Source organism: Euprymna scolopes, chromosome 25, assembly GCF_053919585.1.
Source record: "Euprymna scolopes isolate OS-2025 chromosome 25, ASM5391958v1, whole genome shotgun sequence".
NCBI lineage: Eukaryota > Metazoa > Mollusca > Cephalopoda > Sepiida > Sepiolidae > Euprymna > Euprymna scolopes.
In genome coordinates, this window is record NC_136506.1 from 108,315,555 (window position 1) to 108,342,695 (window position 27,141).

General features: G+C 33.3%; 1 protein-coding gene across 2 annotated transcripts in view; it reads right to left on the reverse strand.

The window, feature by feature from the left end:
- Positions 1-8,418: 8,418 nt before the first annotated feature.
- Positions 8,419-27,141, reverse strand: part of LOC145247571 (uncharacterized) — a 50,927-nt gene continuing 32,204 nt past the window's right edge. For both annotated transcript variants that reach the window (XM_080109418.1, XM_080109417.1), the window contains exons 7-12: positions 24,933-24,991; positions 18,663-18,921; positions 17,556-17,688; positions 15,250-15,351; positions 12,332-12,421; positions 8,419-8,745 (exon numbers count right to left, since the gene is read on the reverse strand). In XM_080109418.1, the coding sequence (XP_079965544.1) occupies positions 8,583-8,745; positions 12,332-12,421; positions 15,250-15,351; positions 17,556-17,688; positions 18,663-18,921; positions 24,933-24,991 (806 nt within the window). In that variant the 3' untranslated portion in view covers positions 8,419-8,582. The remainder of the gene's footprint in view (positions 8,746-12,331; positions 12,422-15,249; positions 15,352-17,555; positions 17,689-18,662; positions 18,922-24,932; positions 24,992-27,141) is intronic.

The window sequence follows — 27,141 nt, forward strand, 5'->3', positions numbered from 1 at the left end:
TTTGAACTGGACAAATGTGCCAAGTGCTCCATCAAATCTGGGAAGAAGATCGAAACTGAAAATATACAGCTTGATGAATATACCACCATAAAGGACCTAGAAGGGCAGGAAGGATACAAATACCTTGGCAAAGAAGAGAATGATACCATCCAGCATGCCAAGATGAGAAACAAAATTGGAAGTGAGTACATACGCCGAGTCAGGATGATATGTAAAACAGAACTCACAGGCAGAAACAAAATAGCTGCCATTAACCAACTAGCCATGCCAGTGGTAACATACAGTTTTGGTATTGTCGACTGGCCACAAAAAGACATAAATAGACTAGACATTAAGACACGTAAAATGCTGACAATGTATAAAGTAATATACAGAAACCAGTGTCTGTCTAGAATGTATCTGCCCAGATGGAAAGGAGGTATGGGGCTCTCGGAGATTGACCATCAACATCGTGCAACTATTGTGAGCACCGGACAATATCTGATGAGCTCTAAAAACCCAACTCTCAAGATGGTACACCAACATCAGGAATCAAGAGCCAGTAGAACAACATCCATCACAAAACTGGCCAAACATTTTGGGAAAGACTGTCTTACAAGTGAGACAGAAACAGAAAAGATACCTGCGACTGAAATAGCCAGAAAAAGTCGCCAGAAATACACTAAAGCTTTCCATGACAAGAAAGTTGAAGAATGGGCCAACCAACAACGGGCCAAGTATTTTCTGGACGAATATAACCAAGACTATATTGATAAGGAAGGGTCTATAAGCTGGCTAAAGGATGGATCGCTCCACTATGACCAGGAGAAGTTTATAATAGCTGCCCAAGATCAAGGCTTGATGACCAATGCGTTTAAAAAGATGAGTGGTCTCAGCAAAGACAACAAATGCAGGTTCTGCCACACAGAAGTAGAGAGTGTGAGCCACCTGATTTCTAGCTGTAAGGTTCTGCTAGGGGACGGCTACTATACAATGCGACACAATGAAGTATGCAAATATCTCCACTGGACGATCTGCAATAAGTTAAATATCGAATGCAGCAAGAAGTCATGGGAACATATACTTGAAAAAACAGTCGGAAACAAGTCATATACCATCCACTATGACTATGCAATCCCTACAGCCACGTACCTAGAAAACGGAGCTATAAAACCCGACATTGTAATATGGGACAAGAAGGAGAAGGAAGCAACCTTGGTGGAAGTTAGTGTCCCGAATGATGCTGGGTTAAACAGAGCTGAGAGGGAAAAGATTACCAAATACCAGGGTCTTATGTATGACATGAAAAGAAACTGGAACCTTAAGAAGATCTCTATCATTCCAGTAATTATAGGAGCAACCGGACTTATGAAAAAGAATTTTACAAACTATTTTACAAATATACTAGGTAAACCAAGTGCAAAGGAGATTCAAACAATTGCACTTAAAGGGACGGTTAGAATCTTAAAAAGATCTCTCGGTTGGAGTGTCTAAAATAGCAGGTGTATGTTTGGCATCTGGTAGGATGCCCCATCCCTGGCTTAAACAAAATGATAAGAAGATAATAACAATTCACTTTACCTTTTTGTAAGAATCACAAACACAAGACGAGCTTTATCAAAACACATGATGGGTTTATTTCTTCACGACCGGCCGTGGTTTTCTCATCAAGAATTCAAAGCTTCACATATTAAGTTTAAAAGTGATCGTCTTGCTTCTAGACGTTCGAATTTCAAACTCCAGACTCTCTCTGAGTTTCTCACTGACTAACTCTCTAACTAACTAACTCTCACTTCCTATATTGAGAAATCCATGCATGTCCGGCCTCGTGAGCAAAATTCACGTGTTTCAACATGCGCGACTTTGCACGTTTCCGACATTATGATTTCCCAATAACCTATTTTTTCTTTGATGTTTTTACAAAGGAATTCAACCTACATAATTTATTTAACCCATATTTTATTATCCACATTCTTTCTAACAATTGAATAGTTTATTTATTATTTATTTCATCAGAATTAACAATTTACTGGACATTCCATTTAAATCTATTGTTCTTTAAAACTTATATCCAAGGTTCGATTTCTGCTTTCTCTCATTTTAAGTAATCTCTCTATTTTTATAGTTACATGAAAAGGGGACAGCCCTTATCATGTAACACTAAACTACCAGAGGGAAAAGATGGTAAGGACTGTAGAGGTCAAATTTTTAAAAACTTTGACCCCTTAGCATTTATTGTTTTGGGCTTCAATCAAATAAAAATGTTTGACCCATGTCCAAGTAACCTACATCTAAAATTTCAAGTGTTTAGAGCCAAAATTGGCGGAAAAGTTTGGTAGAGTTTTCAAAGGTAAAATTGTTAAACTTGAACCCCTTGACAGCCAAATATCTGGCCTAAAACCAATTAAAAAGATTTTCTTAAATCTCAATACCCCTTATGTCAAATCTCGAGTCTGTAGACTGAAAATTGATAGAGTAGTTTGGTAGGGAAATGTACACACACAAATAGACAATTTCAGTTTTATAGATATATAAATGAATTTACAATGACACAAAAAGTACATGTGAATTCAATTTCTGCTAGAAACATCTTAACTCACATGTGTAGAGAAAGAATTGGGTTCAACTTGCCCAGGTTAGCTTTCATGAGTATACTACAATGACATACAGATTAGTAGCAATATATAACATATGAAAACAAGATAGGATAATCCAGATACTCAAACAATTTTTAAATTTAGTTGTTAAATAAACAACTATATGTAAGTATTTTATATTATTTAGACTACTGTTTTCATCCTAGATGATATTTTCATGTTTTTGCTGGCATAATCTCGAATCTTCTTCAGGTACATCTTGTTTAACCTGATAATCTTGTAGCAAATTTTTAATGGAACTTTTTATTTAATCCATGGAAGGACCTTGTTCTTGTTTCAGATGCCAGGATCAGCTAGAAGTTTTAATTATGTTATTCCTAGTTAATTATTGCCTGTAATTAGGATTTAACTTTCAACCTATATACAATTAATAATTACTCAAGACATTATCCCCCCACTCTCTCTACATGGCTGAAAAAGTTCAAAATTCTATGAATTCAGCATAGAGATGCACTAAAAGCCAAAAGTTATTGATTGAAACGTTGAGAATAACATCCAAGATGAGAACAGTAGACTGAATAATCCAAAGATTTTTGAATTTAAAAAGATGCATCTGAACATCTCAGATTATAAAACAGTGTGAAAATAACAATATAAGAACGTTACTTTGAATACAAGTTATTCCATTGTTATGTAAAAAAAAAAAAGTATTTCATATTTAAAAAGACTTTTCAAAAGAAAACACTCATGAGAAAAGGCAAACAAAAATAAAAACTTGAAACAAAATGTAGATTTCACAATATTTATTTTAGACAAGATGTCACATTATTTACATGATTTTAACCGTTACCGTCATAGTGGTGTTAATTTACACAACTTTATGGATATTGTAATCTTCGACCATTTTCCAGTGTCTCTTGTCATAATCAGCAACCTTACAGAAAGTTAGAAATTTAATTAAATAGATGCATGTTTGGAATAGATACATTGAGAATATTGCCAAGGCTGCTGCGAAGAAGGTGGGTTCTCTCTACCATGCTAGAAAACTACTTACGCCTGAAAGTATCTTGTACCTCTATAAGGCTACCACGCGCCCATGTATGGAGTACTGTTGTAACATTTGGGCTGGTGCATCTACTTGTCTCTCACTCCTGGACCGGATTCAAAAGAGAGTCGTCAACCTGATAGACTCTGAACTGTCATCTAGGCTTCAGTCTCTGTGCCATCGACGAAATGTTGCAGCCCTCTACCTGTTCTACAAATACTTTAATGGTGAATGCTCTGATGAACTACAAGCACTTGTACCCCCTCAACGTGAATACCTGACAAGCAGCCAAACCACACCCCTTCACAGTAGAGATCTCTAGGTGCAAGAAGGCCTCCTACTCCAATAGTTTCTTCCCCAGAACTGCTAGACTTTGGAACTCCCTTCTCGGATTCTGCTTTCCCAACTGTACTGACATGCAGAAGTTCAAGTGTAATGTGAACAGACATCTTGCTACTCATCTCTCTTCATAATACCCCCCGCAACTTAGGTCCCCAATAGCAGCCCCCTACTTCAAAGTGGCACTGTACCTTGTTTGGGGTAAAAATTGAATAAAAAAAAAATTAAAAAAAGAGGGGAGATATAACATATGAGAAATATTTAGAATCAAGTCTCCCCTTGTTATTTCAGATCATTTGAAACCATAGCAGCAAGTTTCGTCTCTCCTCCAAGGCCAGGGGTTTTGGGGAATGTGCAATAATTTGGCTTTGGTAGTTCTTTTTCTTACAAAGATTGTTTAAAAAGCAAGTGCTAAGTTAATTGTTATTTCAAAATATAAATTGAAATTAATTTTTAACAATACTTATCCAAGTGAAAATGGAACACATATATCACATCCATTGCCAAGGTTGCTGGAAAAATGGTGGGATCATTCTACTGATCCAGTAGATATTTCACTGCCAATACAATTCTCTACCAGTATAAGAGCTAAGTATACTCTAGGATGAAGTACTGTTGCTACATCTGGGTAGGAGCTGCTAGAAGCACTTTATCCTGCTTTGCAGAGTTTAAAATAGACTTTGTAGCCTAGTAGGTGATGCTTTTTTCTCTTCCCTGCAACTTCTTTCCCACAGAAGAGACATTGCGAGCCTGTCTCTGCTTTATTGTTATTTTCATGGCAAGTGCTCGTCTGAGCTCCAATCTATGCCCCTCCCTAAACTTTCATAAAAAACATTCCTCTAGCTGAAACCGCTCTTTATGTGTGCCAAAACCTAAACGTGGATTCCATGAACAAAGCATCTTTCTTGTAACTGCACGCCATAGAATCTCTTTCATTTGTCTGCTTTCTAGTTGATTACAATAAGGTTGTCTTCAAGTTCAATGTAAACAAGTTCTTGATGAGCTGTCCCCTTAAGTAGTCCAATTTACAAAATTTTCACTACTGATTACTACTATATTATCCCATTAACTACCATACACTCATTAACCCTTATCTTCGAGTGGTCTCCAGGAGTTGATAAGTGATGACTCCTTTGTAAAAAAAAAAAAGAGTACTTCAGCATGATCTGCTAGTTTACACATGTGATAATATAAAACAATTGATTGCTCGTCTCAAAATTGTGATGGGTGGTAGAATATTGTGATTAATTATATGGTGAAGCTCTCTGGAGTATGCACATAACCTAACCTACACAGAACCTTCATTTAATGCCTCTCAGAGGATTACATGACAGGAGGTCTGTTTAATATGAAGGAACAATTATGTTGCCCTAAAACACTGGGACTCTCGATTTGAACAAAAATAAAAAGGATAAAGAAATTTTACATTTTTATTTGAACCCGAAAGATAGAAAACAATTTAGAAGTGATTTTAAATGGAACACGTACATCAAATCTGTTGCCAAGGCCGCTGGAAAAATGGTGGAACCTTCTATCGATCCAGTAGATATCTCACTGCTGATGCAATTCTCTATCTATATAAGAGCCAGGTACCATCCAAGGATGGAATACTGTTGCTACATCTGGGCAGGAGCTGCTAGAAAGGACTTGTCCTGCCTTGATAGAGTTCAAAATAGACTTCGTAGCCTCGTAGGAGATATCCTTTTCTCTTCCCTGCAACCTCTATCTCACAGAAGAGATGTTGCGAGTTTGTCTCTGATGTATCGTTATTTTCATGGAAAGTGTTCAACTGAGCACTGAGTCTATGCTCCCCCCCACCAAACTTTTGCAAGAAACACTCGTCTACCTAAAAACACTATCAATAATTCCCCCACTCTTTATCTGTGCCTAAACCTAAACGTAGATTCCATGAACAAAGCTTCTTTCTTAGAACTGCACGCCTGTGAAATTGTCTTCCATTTTCCTGCTTTCCGACTGACTACAATATGGTTGTCTTCAAGTCTAACATAAACAAGTTGTTGATGAACTGTTCCATATAAGTTATCAAATTTACCGAATTTCCATTCCTAATGATTACTATATTGTCCAATTTCTACTGTACACGCTTTACCCTTATCTTCGAGTGGCCTATTGGCCTTGATAATGTGGTGATGCCTGTGTAAAAAAAAAAAGTTCAGTTTGAAACTTCTTGAATATTGCAGATTATAGCAAAAGGCGTCTGAAGAGTCACAAGAATATAACAGCCAAAACACTGTCTATATAACCAAGATGAGAATGACAATACAAGTTTTATGTAAATAAGATGTACATTTCTTTTGTAACCGAAAAGATTTTTTTTTTCCATTTTAATCTTCCTAAATTTATTTTAGTTTGGTTCTTGAACAGCACATCAAATATATGGTATTAAGCACAATATTAAATCTACACAATTCATTGCATACAATTAGTTAAGCACAAGTTGCTTTTTTTTTTTTTTTAAATCTAAAGCTAGATGAAAATTGTGGGTTTCTCCCTTTCTCAACAGTATTGGTGCAGAAATGGACATAGCATGTATGTATATACATACATACCGGATCATTACAAAGCCCTCCCCCCCTCCTGAAAATAAATTCTTCAGCTAATTTACATCTGTATATCTCAATTAAAAACAACCCAGACAAAATCCAAAAGATAAATGTATTATAACAAAAGCCTCCATTGATCAGGGTTGATCATAGGTGATGCATCCTTAGTTAAGTTGTCCTGACTATCTGCTTGACTGGAGCAGTGATGCTTATGGCTGAAGAGACTAATGAGGGAGCAGCAGCATGTCAAAAATATGTGTGGTCCCTGGACTATTGGCGTTTTTTTCTCTTTCTCTATTAAGATAAATATATACTTTTATTTAATAAAAATATTAAACTCTCACGCTTGTAATTGATCACTTTGGTCAATTTTTCTTCCCCAAATTGGTGTATATATACATACATACATACAGGGTGTCCGTAAAGTTACTATACAGTCTTATTGTTTTATATTTGTATTAATAGTTAATATTTATTTTTTTTACAGGTTTATTTAATCAAGCATGCCACGCAAGCTAACTTTGGAAGAGTGCAAATTTATTTTGAAGCGAAGGCCTCCAATTTGAATATTTGTCATAGAAATTGTTTGCCTTGATTGTTACAGTCTTTTCGGATGTAACACGTGTATTTTCTGAGATTTTTATAAACATAAAGGTGTTATTTCTTTTGTTACAAATAAATATTTTAATACAATATCTTACTGTACTGTTAATATATTACAGGGTGTCTGTATAGTAACTTGTAAGACTGTATAGTAACTTTACGGACACCCTATACATATGAGAAAATTGATGATGAAAATAAAAATTGAGTAAATGACAATGCTTATTGATCCATCAAATATTCAAACAAAGCACAAAATTAAAAAATAATTCTTATTCAATGAACTTTTAAGGATAAATTATTTTCATAAGGGGATAAAAATCAGCAAATATATTACTGGTTAGTATAAAATTGAAAAAGTATAAAAACTTTTCTGTGAATTCAGGCATTTTCAATAGAAGTAAAAGATGAAACTATCAATAAAATTATATTCTGGTAGATCCGGAAGGAAGTCCGATGTGAATGGATTAAAGTTAAGTTCAAAAAACTAGTTTATGATGAATTTACTTATCCAAATAGCATTGTGAAAGTATCCAAAATATATATTTTGTATTCCTACATGTCAATTGAAATAAATAGCAAAAATATACAAACATTTATTTTTTGTACTGATATATATATATATATATATATATATATATATATATATATAATATCTATGTATCTCATATAGCGATCAAGTGTTAGCTCCAGGAAGGGGGCCTCTTGATTTCTGAGAACTTCGACTGAAGTAAAAAAAAAAAAACAACAACAATATATATATATATATATATATATATATATATGCTACTAAATGGTCTAGAAATTTTTACTGAGAAAATAACTATATAAATTACTTAGACTGGTATAATATTTCAATTTCATTTTTTTGTATATATATATCTATATATATACACATACACACACACACACAAGATATCAGCCACCGACGATGACCTAGGTGTATATATATATTTTTTATTATTGTGATTTTGTGAAATGTATTATTTAAATCTAATGAGATGTAAAATGCAGGCAAATAAACAAATATTTTGGAACAGTTTGGAAATATCAGAATTAGAAATACTTTATATCTGCCTTAGAAATAATTTATTGAATGAATAAAAAACTTTACTTATATTTTTTTAAAGTAAAATTCAGAAAATATATCAAATTAAAAAGTATGAGAGCTAATATAAGTTAAAATTTAAATATATAATCAAACAGATATACACACACCACATACACATACTTGGATAGAAAATTAGTGTAGCCGATTTTATAGTCTGTGGCAGTACCTATTTGGTCAAGCTCAACTAAAAAAAAAAAAAAAAAAAAAAATTAAACGATTAAACCCTTATTGGTGAAGATGAAAATATTGTGAAAAAAAAATTGATATGATATATATAAACATGAAACAAAATAACAAGTCATCATATTCGTACACAAAAAATCCCCTTCAATGTTGCTCATTTTTCATTCAAATTTAATAAATTCTCCATCCACATCATTCTGAATATTTGTAGTCGTTGGTGTTTCCTCTTTATCGTCTAGTGTCTGATCAGAAACATTATAATCACTGGGAAGCGTCAACATGAGAGCATTCTGCATGTACTGAGCATATTTTTTAGCCTTTTCTCTGCAAAAAAAAAAAAAAAAATGAATCGCACATTAGAAGTTAACCAAGAGGTTAGATTTAATATATATCATGAGTTGAGCTCTAGTAATGAAATTAACAATTTTTTCTAAGAATTGTTCTTTATAAAAAGAATTAAGCTAAATAGTTAGTAATGCAAATGTAAACAAAGCAAAATAATTTTCATTTGCAACGAGCATAATAATTGTAAGAGTTAAGGGCCCCAACTCCTCATCAAATGGTTGGGTTTCAAAAATCGTCTTGAAACACTAACATCTTGCCACAATGGAGAGCCCTGAATAACTGCTTATAGATGACTATATATATGAAAAGTTAAAATGCAAAAAGTGATATTTTTGAATTTATGAAACTATCACTATAATTTCACCACCCCCAATCCCCAAATCATGTTATAATAAATAATATAATACAGGGATAATTTTTCTTTCAATAAAAATAAAAATTTAAATATTTGCTAAATTTGATTTCAGCCAAAATGTTTAGAACGACATTAGTCTTGTACGATGTGCCTTCAATAAGTTTGCAGACTTTTTTGTATGGCAACTTTTTTTGATAGTATACACATGAAACTATTCCCCTTCGAAGTATCTCCTTCAGTTGCAATGCACTTATTTTACTGCTCCAACAACTTCAGGAAGGCCCCATGTAAGCACTCTTGTGGGAGTGTGTCAATGACTCATGACAGCCTCTAAAGTTTTCCTTGAATTTAGGGAATAAGCAAAAGTCAAAGGGAGGAAGGTCTGGACTAAAGGGAGGATGAGGAACTGTCTTGATGCCCATCTTGGTCAAAGTCTGTCACAAGAATGGAGTTGTAGACTGGTGCATTGCGCAAATCTTCGACATATTCAGTTCTTCACAAATAATTGACACGCTGACATTAAACTGTAAATGTATTGCAATAACATGCTGAATGTTCCAGAGTCTACAACAATTTTAAATCCCTGTAAAAAAGTCTAGAAACTTATTGAAAGCACCTCACATTTAATGTCAAACAACTTATGTTTACTCAAACTATATTTAGTAAGTAAAAAAGAAATAGAAACGCCAAAATAAAAATGTTTTGGTATAATTTTTAGCATTTCTATTCCAATCATCAGATAATTTTTTTCTAATAGGGATCCTGGTTTTGATATATGTATTTTTTTTATTATTTATTTCCTAATGTAATTATATACTAATTTGGATGTGTACTAATTTGGAAGAAATAGTAGACTCATTCTTCAAAACAGGAAATGAATCAGCATTTTTTCAAATTTTAATTTTAGTAAACAATAACTGTATTTTATTTATCAGCATACAGTTTATAGTAAAGCAAGAGTTGCTTAATCTCCAGCTGTGCCTCCTCTTTGGAACTGTCACTGCTTTATGAGTCTATAGCAAGTCAACGGTTGCTTGATGCCAAATCACATCTCTTCTTTTGAAATGGCAGTTTAATCAGTGAAGTAAAGATTGTTTAATTTACAACTGCACTTTCATCTCCAAAGTTGAATTGTCATTAACATCATCAAAAAAAGGATGGTCAGAAAAAACTTGGTTTTCATAATACTTTGTTTGAAATTAATGTATTCATTAGTTTTAAGTGCTTAAAAGGGAAGGAAATGTACCCAAACATAGATAAAACACATTAATGAAAGTATAAGAAATTATTTGCCATTTCTACTCTAACGGATTAATCATTTTTTTTTTTTTTGATTTTAGATATTATACATCTAGGGCAATGCCGATCAAGGAAATACTAACTCTGCAGGATTTTTATTTGTATTTTTTGAGTTTTAGCCAGATTGTTACCCTTTTTATAATAGACTAGCGGGGGATACCCGGCAATGCCCGGGTGTTTTGGGGTGTGTATGGTTTTGGGTAAATCAAAATTCTTGGGTTAAAATAAAAAAAAAGTTTTGGTAGGTGAGTATGAGGATCGAACCCGAACCCTTGAGGCAAAGTTGGAAATTAAAGTGTGAAAAAAAAAAAAAACAAAACATGTGACGTTAACCAACGGGCCACCACAACATACAACGGAAACAGGTTTGAATTTATTTAAGTACTGACAGGTGGCCACAATAAAAGTTAACTCTGCTGCTTCTATTTGACCTAATTAATGAGATCAAATAGAAGTCACGCAGTTAACTTATGCGTTTGAGTTTGTTTACCCAACTTTGACTGTTTTTTTCCCCAACAGATGTTGGGGAGGGGGAAACCAGCTCCCCATTGTCCAGTTTGAATAGAAATTGTCTGATGTAAGAGGAGTTTGTCCTCTCATTGATCAAAGCTGATTGCTTCTGGACGTTTCCCGGCACGATGCCGAGAACACGACCCGGTTTGAATTTAGTTTCACTTTATTTATACTAAAAAGCAGGACAAACAGGGGACAGGGTGAAATAGCGCGAATCTCATAAAAGTAGACGTAAATAAATGTAGAGGTGACCCGTGTTCCCAAATCGTAGATATTATTATCTAGGGGCTATATAAACAGTTCTAAGCAATCGTAACTACCTCGGGAGCATGTGCGAAAGAAGTCTTTGCGAGACATACACGAAATGGTCACACACATTTTGCTTTTTATATATATAGACTAGCATGGATACCCTGTGTGGACATGAAATTCGGTTTGGACACAGTTGCTATACTAAGGATATTGAGCACTTTCATTGATAGCCCCACAACAATTTCAAAAATAAAACAGAATCGGTCAAAAAAAGAATCTCCCCACCAGAAGAGAAGTAGCTATTCTCCAGATATTGAGCATTTTTTGTTGCATGTGTGCTGAAACCCCCACCCCCAATAAATGAATCAAAATAACTTTTCGTTTTTTTTTTTTTTTCAATCAAAATAGCAGTGAGTGCCGGTGCGACCAAGAAAAAAAAAAAGAAAAAAAAAAAGATAAAAAATGAAAAGAAAAAAAGCAATGCCAGCTGGTTTTGAACCTGAAACATGAAAGAGGAAAAGGGAAAAAAGTCACTGGCAAATGCGCTTGCTACTACAGCCATGATTGCTGATGACGTCATGACTCTGAAAAATAATGTTTTTAAACATAGTTTCAGTTTGATACGTGTGCGTGAGTTGCAAAATACGCAACACAGAAAGTGACCCCCGCTCCTTCCAAAAAATGGTCCAGTTAACCATCACAAAATTAATCTTTTTTTTTCTAATTTTCACATTTGCATCTGAAGGATTGCGACTGACAAATGTTTTTAGCAGACATATAAACGCACACACACACTCTAACATCTTTTGTTTATATAATAGAAATAGTAATAAAAAGCAATATGAAGTAAAACAAAAAACATATGAGCAGTGCATGAAAATAAAAACAAGCAAGGACATTAAATGATTTTATTTATGTAGTTGTGGGTTGGACTTCTTTTTCATTTCATAAATATTTTTTTAAAATGCAATTCCACCAATATCTATTGTTCATATTCATCAATTCATTCCAAATGGCAACCTAGACAAAGTTTACACATGTGAATCCTAATGAAAGTCCTTAAGAAAATCATCCATGATAAATAAATGACACAAAAGTTGTGAATAATTAAATAAAAGAATAAAGTGAAAAGACAATCGTACTAACTTATAAGGTAACTGCTTATCAGGTGACATATTCCTCCATACATGGCCCATTATTTTACTTATATGAGATGTATGAACACCAGGGTGGAGACTGGAAAAAAAAAACATGCACACATTAATGATAGAATTCCCTTCTCTTTTACACTCTCTGAAATAAAAGCAAAAATCAAAAGAGCAAAGCATCTAATGGAAATTTGGTATCTGTCTGTCTCAAGCTGAACTATACTATTATTTCTATTGGAATATTTTTAATGTACAGTTGACTGTACTATTTAAAACTAATGCACTATCTTTCAATGCTTAATTCAGGGGACAGGATGGTGGTGTAGAATATGTTTGTTCTTTATGATACAATCCTCCCAGGTATTACTGTCTTCATTTTAAAGGGGGGGGGGATAGTGATACAGTAGCAAAACTATGTAGCCTCTAGCCGTATATTTTTGTTGGTCAACATAAATTCGGTTCACTTTGATTTTTTACTTGATTTAAACTAAAAATTGTTCAATTTGAAAAGTGCACTGATATCAATCTATTTTATCTAGAGTCTACTTTTTAAATAAGCATAATTGTATTGATGGTCCATAATGAATAGAAGACAAGTCAGCTGACTGCTTTTATTATTTTGCTACTGTTTTATTTGTAATTACAAATATTGGATGTAAAAAAGTTCAAATTTGTTCATTTATTAATAAATTTAATAGCTGACTATTGTTTGAGCAAAGCTGTAAGAAACTACAATGTATGTAAATCTCTTGTAGGTTACAATGACTATTCAAACTTTAAAAAGGAAGGTTTGCTCATACAACATTATAATACAATACTGACAAAATTACCCACATCAATGCATACAAGCAGTCTGCTCATATGAGGATCTTCTGAAAACTGCAAAAAAGAGGAAAATGAAGTCGTATGGCCATATCACAAGATCATCAGGTCTTGCAAAAACAATCTTTCAAGAAACATTACAGGAGGGCAGAAGGAGAGCCAGAAAGGAAAAGTGGACAACATTATCTAAGAGTAGACAGAAAGGCAGTGATTATTGTAACAGTGATAACATTTGAAAAGATTACAAAAAAAAAAAAAAAAAAAAAAAAACTCCCCCCAAAACAGCTAATCATTTTTATTATGAGATAAATATAAACAAATATGTGTACATCCTGGACTCAAATTAGGCGATCATTTGATTTAGAAACCAAAATTTTAATTTGAACATCTCTCGAAAACTCATTAGAAAGATTTGAAAAGGAAAACTAAAAGACAAAACAAAAGAAAATATGTCTCTACTAATTATCAGACTGGAAAATTTAAATTATGTAAAATGATATATGATGAAAACATAAGTGCAATGATTAACAATAAAAAAAAGTACAAGTGCTTATTAGAATATTAAAAAAGTATAAAGTTTATTTCAATCTTTTTCTAGGCAAAATGTGTGTGTATGCCTGCCAAAAACTTTTCTCAGCGGCATTGGGTGGGATCAAGACTGGTACCATCTGAAAGAGCACTGTCTCAGGCGAATAATATGAGAATTAGAAAAAACGGTCAATTATTTTGCATAGAAATACTCGTTTAAAACAAGGGAAAAGCGGAAAAAATTGTTCCTTTTTAAACGACTTTGACAACTACATATGCGTGTCAGGCATTCTTTCTTGAATTGGTTGAAATTAAAAAAAAATGTTATTTCGCTGACAGCATCAAGGGGCAGTGGATATTGAGGTCACATCATAAGCTTTAGTTTTCCTGTTCGAGCCTACGTAAAGGTATTTTTTTTTTTAAACAGGGCTGTTTTTTTTTCAATTGAGGCTTACATAATGTGATTTTTTTTTGTTTTCGTCTACACTAAGTTCGCTTAAACTGGTTTTTATATACTTCTTTATTTTCCTGTTTTCCGTTCAACATTAAGGATGCCCTTTATGATAGTCTCCAGGCTGTTATGGATAAAATCCCATCATGAGATCTTGTGGTAGTCGTAGGTGATTTCAACGCCTGCACGGATGTTGGAGACACTAATACGAGGCACATTGTCACCCAATTTGCCATTAGGGATTGCTGTTCAAATAGAGAATGTTTCATTGATTTTACAGTAAGAAATCAATTTTTTATCTTAAGCACCTATTTTCAACATCCCAAATGTCACCTCGTAACTTGGTATTCAAATGACAGTGTAACTCAGAACCAAATTGACCACATTCTCATCAAGTCTTGCTGAGTGTCATGCATGTTCGACTGTGGGGTAGAAACTGACAATGACAATGGCTCTGATCATGTCATGGTCCGTACAAAACTTATCTACGGCAAATAAGACCTGGTATCTAAAAACCTAAATTGATTAATAGTAACCATAGGATATTTGTAAAAGCAATACTACCTTTCCAACGACTAAATATTGCCGGTAACAAATATCTACTCAGTATAATCAATAAGTTATGCCGTTTTTCTCTCAAGAAAATCAGAAGAAACTGACTTTTTTTCTCAAAAAGCAAATACTAGAGATTTAGAACCCTAGAAAGTAGTACGAAGGATAAGAAAAACACCTACTAAATATAAAGACTTTGTAATTTAAGATCAATATCCCCTGATTCTATTCTGTCATAATTATTGAGGTGAAAAATGTTATGGTTTTGACACTCATCCCTCCACCTAGATTAACTTTAACCTTTGTAAAAGTTGAAGTAAAACATTATAAAAACTATGCATAATTCCTAAGTGCATTTGTAGCGATTAAAAGTTTTAGTAATGAACAGAAGATGTGTTTTCTTTCTTCTTTTATTACGCGACACACTACATCCCTGGAACCATCCAAACTGAGGCCCCAGTAATGAGTGCACTGTACACACTGAATCTTTCAATACAGATAAGTTTACTTTGAAAAAAAGAAAAAACAAAAACAAAAAAAATAATAATTTTAGAAATCCTTACTTAATAAATGTTCTTCTGTTCAGTTGACTATACATCATAAATCCGTTCATCCATGAGGCTCGTCTGCGGTCAACTTTTACAGGTGGTTTCAGTTGCACATCTCTGATGTTGAACAAAAATATTTTTTTAAAATAAATGGATAGATGTTTAAAACGTGAAGAAAACGTAAGCACTATCAATTTATATTAATAAAAACAAAATCAAAGTGAATTATTGACTATCAGGTATGTATGATGATGTATGGAAGTGAAACCTTGCCAGTGAGAGTTGAGTATACAAGGTGCCTTCAATAAGTTTCCAGACTTTTTGTCTGAGCACTTTTATTGCTAGTACATACATGAAACTCTAGTCCCTTTCAAAATAACCTCCTCCGGCAGCAATGCACTTGTATCGTTTCAATTGAATTGATTAGCTCAATCATCTTATCCTGTTATGATGTTTTTCTTTCTGATCTTCTCTGAACACCCTTGGAACCAACTTTGCATAAATCTCCCACATCTTCAGTTTCTTGCGAAAAATTGTGTGTACAGTTCTCACACTGACATCAAACTCTGCACTTATTGTTTCTATAGACACATGACTATCTTTAGCCATAAAATTCTTTATTTGACCAATCAACTCTGGTATTCTGACTTCCTTACTCCTCCCACACCTTTCATCATCCCTCAGACTCCCTACCTTCCTTGAATCTCTTATGTTACTCAAAAACTGATGCTTGATTTATGCGAGATGGTAGAAAAACAGTCTGAAAAATTCTATATGTTTCTGTGACATTTTTCAAGTTTAAAACAGAATTTTATTGCATACCATTCTTCTAAAGTGTTTTCACATTCAGACTGCATTTTTAAATTCATCAACAGTAACAATCAGGCTTTAGAAGGGGGCATTCAAATTAACTGCTGTAGCTGTTCATTTGAACCTGAAATCATAAAAATTGGTCAGTTATCTGAAAATGTATAGCAATAACATACTTAATTTTCAAGAGCCTACAACAATTTTAAATGCCTGTACAAAAAAAGTCTGCAAACTTATTGAAGGCACCTCGTATGTGTTGCATGGAGAGAAATGATAGAAGGCTATTACCTTGGTGATACCATTGGAGTACAAAGAGGAACTAGTATTCATGTGATCACAAGAGTTAGAAATAGATGGAGTAAGTTCAAGGAACTTTTGCCATTACTAACTATTGATAAAGAGAAGAATTTATAAAGCATGAGTATGTTATGATGATGTATGAAAATGAAACCTGGACAGTGAGAGTTGAGGATATTTTGCATAAAAAGAAATGATATGATAGATGCAAAACGTGAATCATAAAAACAAGCTTTGTTCTGATGACTTTAGAGGAAGATTAAGTCTTACAAAGATTTAAGTTTTACAAATATTTTAATGGAATGTGCGCTGATGAACTCGTTACACTTGTGCCCCCTCAGTGTAGATATCCCCGACAAACCTGCTTATCAACAAAATCTCACCCTTTCACTGTTGAGGTCCTTAAATGCCATAAAGCTTTTTATTCTAAGAGTTTCTTCCCTCGAACAGCTAGACTTTGGGATTCCCTTCCTGCTGCCTGCTTCCATGGCTGTACTGATATGCAAAAGTTTAAATGTAACATAAATCAACATCCTGTCAATCTTCCCTAGGCATGGTCCCAAATAGTAGCCCCTTAAGTTCAAGTGGCGATATGCCTTGTTATGGGTGAACGTAAGTAAAACAAAAAAAAAAAGTTTGGAGAGTATAGAGAAATGTGTGGAAAACAGGAAACTTTGTTGGTTTAGTCACATCGGAAAAAATAGAAGCCATTATTTACAAATAATTTGATTAAATCAACAGTAGATTCTCTATAATTCAATGCAGACTAAGTCACTGCAAGAAGACATGTGAAGCTTCCTCCTGGTACACTGTGGGGAGGGGGTCCCTAACTAAAGACAATCAATCTTGATAAAAAATAGTCGATTTCACATTTCAATGACAATAAAAGTATGGGAGGGTGGAACATTTGTTGATCCTCATTGAATCCCAGACAATGTTGGGTCTCCCTGCTAGTAATGAAATAATACTTTCCAACTTCTGTCTGTCAACAGAGGAATGTTTAACATCTCCTCCTTTCTTTATCACTACTTTTAAAAATGTGTTTGTATTTTGCAGTTTTCTGTATTGTTGACAACATAAAAATGTGAGATAATTCTTTATTAGCTTCAGTTGTTTCATAAATACAGAGCTTACCACATGTACAAAAAAAAAAAAAGACACATGATGCTAAAGTATTAATATAATAATAATAACAATAAAAATAAAATAGAAACCTCTCCATAACTTTCTCCCTTTTTTCATTAATGTAATCAGAATTGTTTTCTTTCAAAGTTGCCAAATCTAAGTTCTGTCTTCTTGCTTTGGCCTGTTCATGTAATTTGCAGCAAGATTCCAACCTTTCATTATCTGAAATAAAAACATAAAATGCTTCATTTAATATTTTAGTGTAAAATTACAAAAATAAAAACTTTCCTATATAGATGGTTTCTGTCTATTAACTTGATAACTTATCGAATTATTTTCAGTTTTTGTTTTTTGTTTCAAAAATGACTTCCAACTTTTCCTGTCTGTTGCCATTTTGCTAGTACTGCTTACCAGACTCAGATTGTCATCAACTGATTCCCTCCATGTTTTAAGTGGCTTACATGACTCTTGGTCATTGATGGAAATGTGGAACACACTTTAGAGCAATTACAATTAATTAACTGGATTGCTTTTTATCCTGAACAATAATTTTTCAGAGAAAACATTTAATTTTTAAACAAAATTTAAAAAATGAAACCAGGGAAATAAATGACACCACGTGCATGCTGCCACCATGATCCTCATCTTCTTTGGTTTAACATCTGTTTTATATGCTCACTGTCAATGAACAACTTTTAGAAATTGATTTCCAAACTAACAAATCTTTGGCCAGATTTTTATTTAACCACCTTTCAAGTCTATTCTTATTTCATGTTTTTCTTGCCCTTCCCTTGTGAAGTGAACCTGTTAACTGTTCTATATCTACTCATTTGTTACAATGTATTATTTTCATAGCATTACTATCCAGGTCATATCGTCAACCATCACTGGTTAGGTTTTACTTCCATACATACATTATCACACTGCATATACATGGATTATAGACTCTTCTCTTGGTCGATGATGTCAACACACTGTCAACTATAATACTAACCACAGCATGTACCTTTGAAGGCTTGATATACATAGGCAGAACTTTTTGAATCATTGTTCTAATATCATGTTAGTTTATGTGTTCGTGCTTGTACTGATCTATGGCTTATTGGTTGGTAATCACATATAAAAAGAATGTGGTTAAGTGTTTGAAACTTTATTATTTTATTTATCTTAAAACTAAAGTTAAAATGTCAGGTTACCTTTCTTGCCTACAACTCTCCTTAACGATCTCTTCAAACAAGGTTTACTGAAAGATAAGTTTTCTTTGATGCTGATCTCAGGCATCACTTGACATGCAGTGTTTTTAAGTTCCTGGTGCACTGATGAGTTAGAATGAAAGTTTGTAAAACAGACAGGAGTAACTTTATCAGAAGACAACCACTGCAACTCCTCAGCAGTTTCCACATTCATTTCAGGTTTATTTTTCTTTGCATACATTGGTTGAGGATTATCCATCACCTAAAAAGGAAAAAAACAAAAATAAAAAATAAAACCAGTCACATAATGACTAATTTCTATACGTACTGTTGCAGATATGTAAATAATTATGAACATTTCAAACATAACTGGTTTCATTATGGCTATAGTAATGAATCTGCATGTAAATTATAAGACTATCTTCTTTAATAAGTTTTAGAAAAACATTGCTAAAGAAAGAAAATAAAAGAGGCTTTTCTATGAAGAAAGCATTTATATAAATTTATTTAATATGGTATACAGTCAAATGTTATATATTCACTGCAGTTGTTCGTTCAATGTGTTTTTCAGTCTATATAATTTCTAAAAATCAACTTTTGTCATTGTCTCGATATATACACTAGGCAGCAAAATAAAACACACACACAGCTGGTTATAAAATATTTTATTTATTCAAATTAACCTTTTCGATTTCAGAATGGCAGTCATGACATCAGTGAAGGCTCACGTGATGTGGGTGTGATATGCAGTGGTGAAAAATGCATTACTTATCCTGCCCGTCATCACCGCTCTCCGTTCTTCCAGTTGTCTGCCCCTCTATTTTATTGGCACAGGTGATGTCAAAACATTCCATTCCATCATGCATTGTCCTGAAATGTCAGTCAGTCTTGCTGACCTAATCTCCAGAGATTCTACATTCCCCGTTTTGACTTCTATGATGTCATTCTCGGGGCACCTAGATCCAGAATCTGACCGACTTTCCTTTGACATCATTCCCAGAGCACCTGCCAAACATACAACATGAATGTATGTGGTCAGAAGTTAAAACTATAAATTTGTCCTTTAATTGAAATGAATTTAGGAAAGTTGGTTAAGTTTTGGCTGTTGATAATTATTTTTTGGCGAGATATATGTCTTTAAGTGAGGATAGGCATGCTTGTATGTCTAATTGATCAGTGGTAGGAAAGAATGCACATGATTTTCTTTGTAGATGTCTCGAAGCTCTTTGCCTGCTTTGTGAACCCCCAAGTCTTCAGATAGAGTCCTAAACAAAAAGGCTGGTAGAAATTACTACACTATATAGTTTGATTATTCATGTGACCAAACAGCCTCACTAGGGCTGCTCTCCACTAAAGGAAAAATATCAATAATTACTAATACCTAGGGCTATGACAACAGTATATTCTTTTCATTCTTTTGACTCAAGTATATATCCAACAAAGTTAGACACAGTTAATCAACTGAGAACCATATCACTCTATATAAAAACATATAAGATATCAACGGATAAACACTCAACCGTCAAAACAATGAAAAGAATATGCTGTTGTGATAGCCCTACTAATCACATTGCAAATAGTATATACCTACTCTCTCTCTCCAGCTATGGGGTAAAATAGCAACTTATGTTCAATTAACTGTATATTACATTGGGGGGGTATAAAAGGTCTATATATATGTAAGGCGTTGCATATAAAGTGCGTTGGATATATGATGAGTTGTGTATATAGTGAAGTTTTTTCATGTCATCTAGTGTTCATAAATTCTTGTAGATGTGTGTGTGTGTGTGTGTGGCATAGGTGGACACAGTTCTGGGTGATTATGCATCTTGCCAATAAAGAAATCATCTGGATCTTGGTTGATGAATTTGCCAAAAGCTGAAATGAGCATTTCTTCCAAAGAAACAACCAGGAGTCTTCGGTTATATTTTAGACAGCTTTTATTTTACTACTAACGGGGGTGCCCGGCGTTGCCTGGATGTTTGTAGGTGTGTGTATTAGGGGGAGAATGAAAAAAAAAAAGTTTTAGCAGGTAGGTAGGATTGAACCAGAACCCTTGAGGCGAAGGTGGAAAATAAAGTGTGAAATAAAACCTGACACGTTACCCGCTAGGCCAGCAAGGGAAGTAACAGAAAGACTTTATATGTTTATTAATAAACAGATCCGCTGGACCTATATAAAAAAATTTTTTTTACCGAACCCATTATATAAAAAAAGAAAATTGCTCCAGGAAAATGCCTACTTCGGACCAACATTGTGATGTGGATTACTCAAAATACAGTTTGGATCATTTTACCACACTGCTATCAAAGACATTCACTTCGGATTTTACCATGCAATTTGGATGTAAATTTTTATATCCTTTTCATTAACTTCCCTTATTCTATGACATTTAAATACTTAAACAACTTTTAATTGCGATTTTCCATGTCTTACTGACTTTAGCAAATAAGGTGTAAACCATTATAACTATTTGTTAATATTTTCTCCTCTGAAGGAGATGGTAGACATCGAAATCCTATAGGATAAGGAGTTATAATATTTCAAATGTATTCTTTGTCTTACATAGAATAATAAAAATCTTTTGACTTGAAATTCAAACATTTCACGTCATAAATTTTGAAATTCATTGAATGACTAAAATTTGATTATATATATATATATATATATATATATATATATATATATATATATGTCATCCACATACAGTACTGTTTCACAGCTCATCAGTGGGGCTAGACAAGCAACTACCTCAAGCCAGGATCAAAACCTGATCACCCAAACGGCAGTCAGAGCTTCTAACCGTTGAGTTATACGGCTGCTGCTATGCGGGCAGCGAATTAACAATGTTTTGGCATTGTCCAAATACCTAAGCTCAATTTGTTTACACAAAGAGCATTTCTTTATATGCTAATGGTAATTTGTATATCACTTCCTAAATGCTCAACCTAAGATAGAGAGCATTATAGTCATCCATATACAGTACTGTTTCGCAACTCATCAGTGTGGCTAGACAAGCAACTACCTCAAGCCAGGATCAAAATCCGATTGCCCACACTACAGTTGGAGCTTCTAACTGTTGCACTATATGACTGCTGCTATGCGGGCACTGAATTAACAATGTTTTGACATTGTCCAAATACCTAAGCTCAATTTTTTTACACAAAGAGCATCGCTTCATAAAAGATTATTGTGTGGAATGTTTCGTGTTAGACCTCAATAACAGTGTATCTGACAAACTTAGATTCTGATTAGCATTTTTTTTCCTTTTTATCCCTGCAGTATTTGCTTTACAATAAGTTTAATTTGCTTCAGTTTTTTTTTTTTTTCTGGAGATAATTATTCTTGCAAAGGTTATTACAGAGGCAATTTAAAATTAATATAAAGTAAGAGTGCTAATCTTTTCCTTAGATTTAGTTTATTAGAAGGAGCATACAAAAAGAAAATGGAATATAATTAATATCATCATATGAAAAAATAAGTGTTTCATATGAAACTAAACTTCAATTGCTTTTAAAGGTGGAACCTTTTTGGGATCTCAAAAATGTTCTGTGTATGTTAATCTCCCATGGGTTGGTGTTAAAAGTCAGGAGTTTTCACATTGTTTCTTTGCAACTAAGGTTTGAATGGTGCTTGGGATGAGAAGCGTTTTTCCCTCCTTTCAGAAAGATGGTATCTCCTCCACTTAATATGATGCTTTAATAGTCAGTGTGAAGCTGATTACATGAGGCATGCTATTTAGCATGTAGACGTTAGAATTTTTCAACACATCCTCCAATACATAGGCACAGAAAATGGCCAACTCCGGATGTTTGCATGCTTATAAGTTGGCCATTGGGGAGCATTTATTGCAGTGCCAAGTCTGCACTGAAGAGTAAATAGTCAAAGCTCTCTCTATTTTGCACAGAACATGTTTAACGACCTATTTAAAAATTGAGATTGTTGCTATAAATTTGCACCAAACGTCTCTGTGAAAACAAAAGGTGTATACTCATAGCTTGGAACTTATGAGTATGTGTTGAAAATTTTCTTTTCCCTTCTTTTTTTTTTTTCTACATTCCCCCAATGTTTTTTTATTTTACTCATCCTCAATAATTATTTAGTTTTTTGAGCACGTTTTTAATTGACATTTCCCCTTGTTGCTGATGATTACTGTGAAATATGTCTCAGTAGATTTTCTTTAAGTTAATTTATTTCTCTGCTTTCCCTAGTTCTCCCCCTTTTAAAAAATATATTTAAACACGAGTCGATAGTAAAGAAGACAAAAAAAAATATTTCTGAAATTTTTATGGTTTCCCTTCATTGTGACTCTTTTTTTCTTCTTTAGTAATATAAGTTAAAACTAAGAAAAAAGGAAATAGAAGAAAAAAAGAATACCTTGAAAATTGATAATAATGGCATTGCAACCAGTATTATTCAAACGCTTATTAAAATTATGTACCCACAAAAATCTTTTAAAATTGTTTTGTAATTAATTTTTCCTTTAATTTTCTTTGGATGTTTAAAATGTTCTGGCTACCATTCTTTGTTTATTGTATAGTTGTTAAATAGTAAGTAATAGTTTATTAGTATTCATCTTGAGATTTAGATTCACAAGACGATATGGACATGTACACACAAGGGAACAAGGATCATTGAGTTAGCTAATGAATTCAATGTGATCTTGACCCTGCTGTAAACTGGAAATGGATGTGATGTCACATGGTTTAAAAGAGAGAGAGAGAGAGAGAGAGAGAGAGAGAGAGAGAGAGAGAGAGGGTTAGGCAGCTGGGTGGAAGGTTGTGAGAAGAAAAACATGTGTAGAGAATGTTTTAACATTAAAGATAAATTAGATAACTAAGGGCCCCAAAGATCTGTAGCTGAAATGTGCTCCAGCTGCTAACAGACGAGAAAGCAATAACAAAAACCCAATAAAAAGTCTTGTCTTTAATGTATTTTTTTTCTTGGTGTTGTTGTTTCCAACTTTAATTCCAGCAAGAATTCATTCATGGAGATGATCATGGACTGTCACAGTAACAATTACAGAGGCTAGTATTGAACATGTGAAACACAAGGTAAGTTTACTAAGGTTCACATATTTTATTTAATTTTGACTTGTGAGACATTAACCCTCCCTTAACAGGAGAAATATATGTAAGATAGGGCATCTAATATTTATGAGTTCCAACATTAAGCAGTGGCTTTAAAGATTTGAACAATCTTTTTTAAAAACAAAATTATACTGTTATTGTCCGTTTGCTAAAATGTAAACAAATATATGCATCAAATAATAATTCACAGTATGAACCAATCCAAGGATGGACATTCAGAGTCATCAAAAAGTCATCTATTTTAAAATTTTAATAACATCAAAATTGCATTTCTTGTAATAACAAAACTTATGCACAGTGGACAATATATATTTAAAAATATTCATTTTATTTTAACCTAATGTTACATACTTTCCATACATTTCTGCAAATGACTCACAAATGATTCTATCATATTTTTCAAAATTTCCAAAGTTAAGTCTTAAACTGCCTTCTTCCATAAATGATTTTAATTGATTGTGTTTTTTCAGTTTTGTTTAAGAAACCCTAAAAAAACAAACAAAAAAAAAAAACAAGTGTCAAGTCCAATGCCAAGGCCATCGATAAGAGTCACTATGCCCTACCCAATGGCCAGGAAAGTTTGATCAAGAAGTGTTTGTACACAGCAAGTCTAATGACAAAAATTGTCTTTAAAAACTTCTTGTACAAAAGAAAAATTGTTTGATTAGTAGGTTTATGTCAAAAACTTTCTCTTGCAAGCGGTCATTTTTATAATGGATTTATACTTTGGCATAGGATTAACTATTCTAATGTGCTTTTTTGTTGTATGCATCAAGATGGTGGTAAAGCTAATGCAAGATGCAGGAAAATGAAAGCACAACACTTGCCCAGCATGGAGGTCATTGTAAGGATGAATTATGCTGGTATAATAATTATATTGAATGTTCATCCTTCTGGATAAACTGTTGCAGAAGCAAGAATATCCAAAATCACAGGAAGAGTGGCCAGATAAGACAAACTTGAAAGCAAGTGATGGTAAAAGACAAGGCAGAAATTTGAAAACTACTGATTCACTGAACTGTGAGAACTGGAGAGTGAACTTGTGTAATAAGAAAACATTTGACTTCTGAACAAGGGAAAAAGTGACATTAAATAGATGAAGATGACTTTTTGAAGATGCTGTATATTAACTTTGAAATTAAAAATATAGATTTGATAAATAATAAATACTAAGTCAACTTACATCATTTTTATCAAAGGTCTGTAGCCTGCTGGCATTATCAAAGAGTGAATTACATGTTCCTGTAAGCATAAAATACAGACGTAAAATCATCATCCTCGGAATTATTTATAGTAAAAACATCTATCATCACTGAAATATTCCTCATCATAGCATCAATCATTTTTAATTTAACAATTGGATCATTATTTTAAGACCAATCAAAAGAGAGATAATTATGTTTTTCAAACACTAAAAAAGAAATTTACACTTTTAAATTCAGTACATACAAGATTTTTAGGATCTTTGATAGAAAACAATATTTGGGTTAACACCAGTTTACATATTGACATTTGTTGGATGGCTTTTAGAAATTGACTTTTAAACTAACTTATCTCTGGTCAGATTCTTATGTCAAATCTATCCTTATCATTTTCATGTTTTCCTTGGCCTTTCCTGCTGATGTACTTAATTGTTCTATACCTATTAACCTAAGCACTTTCATCCATTTTTTTTAATGTGACCAACACAGCAAAGTCTCCTGTTCTGTACATATCTCCCTATGATTTCCAGATTTTCTCTTCCTCTGAGGTCATCACTTTGTCAGGTTTCACTTCCATACAGCATCACACTGTATGCACACAGACTCTTCTTTTGGTTGCCAGTGGTAATGTTATGCTGGTTAGTAATTGTAGAAGTTCCTTTAAATTACTTCAGCCACTCCCACGTCTTGCTATCACACTAGCATCAGCTCATCACAGAGCTCCAATGCTATCTCAAACTCAACAACTTTGCCATCCAAATCTACCTTTCTCCACATCTGAATTCTCATCTGACTATCATCTTACACTTGTGGTATGCAAATTGGTTATTTAAAATTTTATTTTTTATCTTTTTATTCACGTTTACCCCCAAAAAGGCACATCGTCACTGGAATCTAAGGGGCTACTATTTGAGACCATGCTTAGGGAAGATGAACAAGATGTTAGTTTACATTACATTTAAACTTCTACATATCAGTACAGTCAGGGAAGCAGGCAGCAGGAAGAGAATTCCAAAGTCTAGTTGTTTGAGGGAAGAAACTATTATAGAAAGCCTCCTAGCATTTAGGGACCTCAACAATGAAGGGGTGTGATTTTGTTGCTAAGCAGGTTTGTCGGGATTATGTATGCCTAGGGACACAAGTGCAATGAATTTATCAGAGCACATTCCATTAAAATACTTGTAAAACAGGTGCAGGGATGCAACATTTCGGCGATGGGACAAGTATCACAACAAAATGAGTTACTCCCAACTCTCTTCACACAAACTGAGTTGGAGAACTTGCTTCTTTCTGGAGTCTTTCCAATATTATAACCACTTATCACTTTGGTATTGGTGTGTGTTTTTATTACACCAAACGCTTTGCAATGTAGATTTTAAAAATAAGTAAAAAATCAACTGGCCTCAACATGTACATCATACAAACTCTTATTTAAACTGTCATACTTTAATCATACGAATATTGTTAATACAAGCCCTTGTTTAATTACTATCATGTGCATTGATATTTTTCTCAAGATCATAGTAAATACATATGAAGTAGAAATGCCTTTTGTACAAAGAATAGTGTTCCAATAATAAAAGTTTACTGGTTTAAACTGGAAAAAATATGAATGCATTCTTTTAGTGCACATTTGACAGTGATTGCTTTAAGATCTGGAACAGGAATAAGTGAGGCTAATGGTGAAAATATCTTAAATCATGTGTGAAATTTAATGGTAAATAATCATTCTATTTCTGGGTCACTCTAGCAGGGAACCAAAAAATTTTTCATTGTGGGAAATACATTTTGTGCGCTTTTTATTGGAGGGTGGAGGGAGATGGAGAGGCTGAAAAGTTAGGGGGGAAAAAAAGACAATAATTACTGTAACATTAATAATCCTCAGTCCAACCCTCTTAAAAAAACTTTGCTTAATCTTACCTCAAACCCTAAGCATGAGTAGAAATAAAACACATAATCACCTAAAAAAATAGATGAAAAATGCAGATTTTATTTCCTATAGAAATAAAACATGGTTAATTCTCCTATCATGTTAGAATGATCCAGAAATGGGTATCATTTTACATTAAATTCATGACTGATCATCCACTCTAAATGTTAAGTTTTTGCATAGTGTTTCCGCATATTCAACTGAAAAAAAAAAAAAAGTATCCAATTTTTTTTTTGTTAATTGTAATATTTTTTATTTTA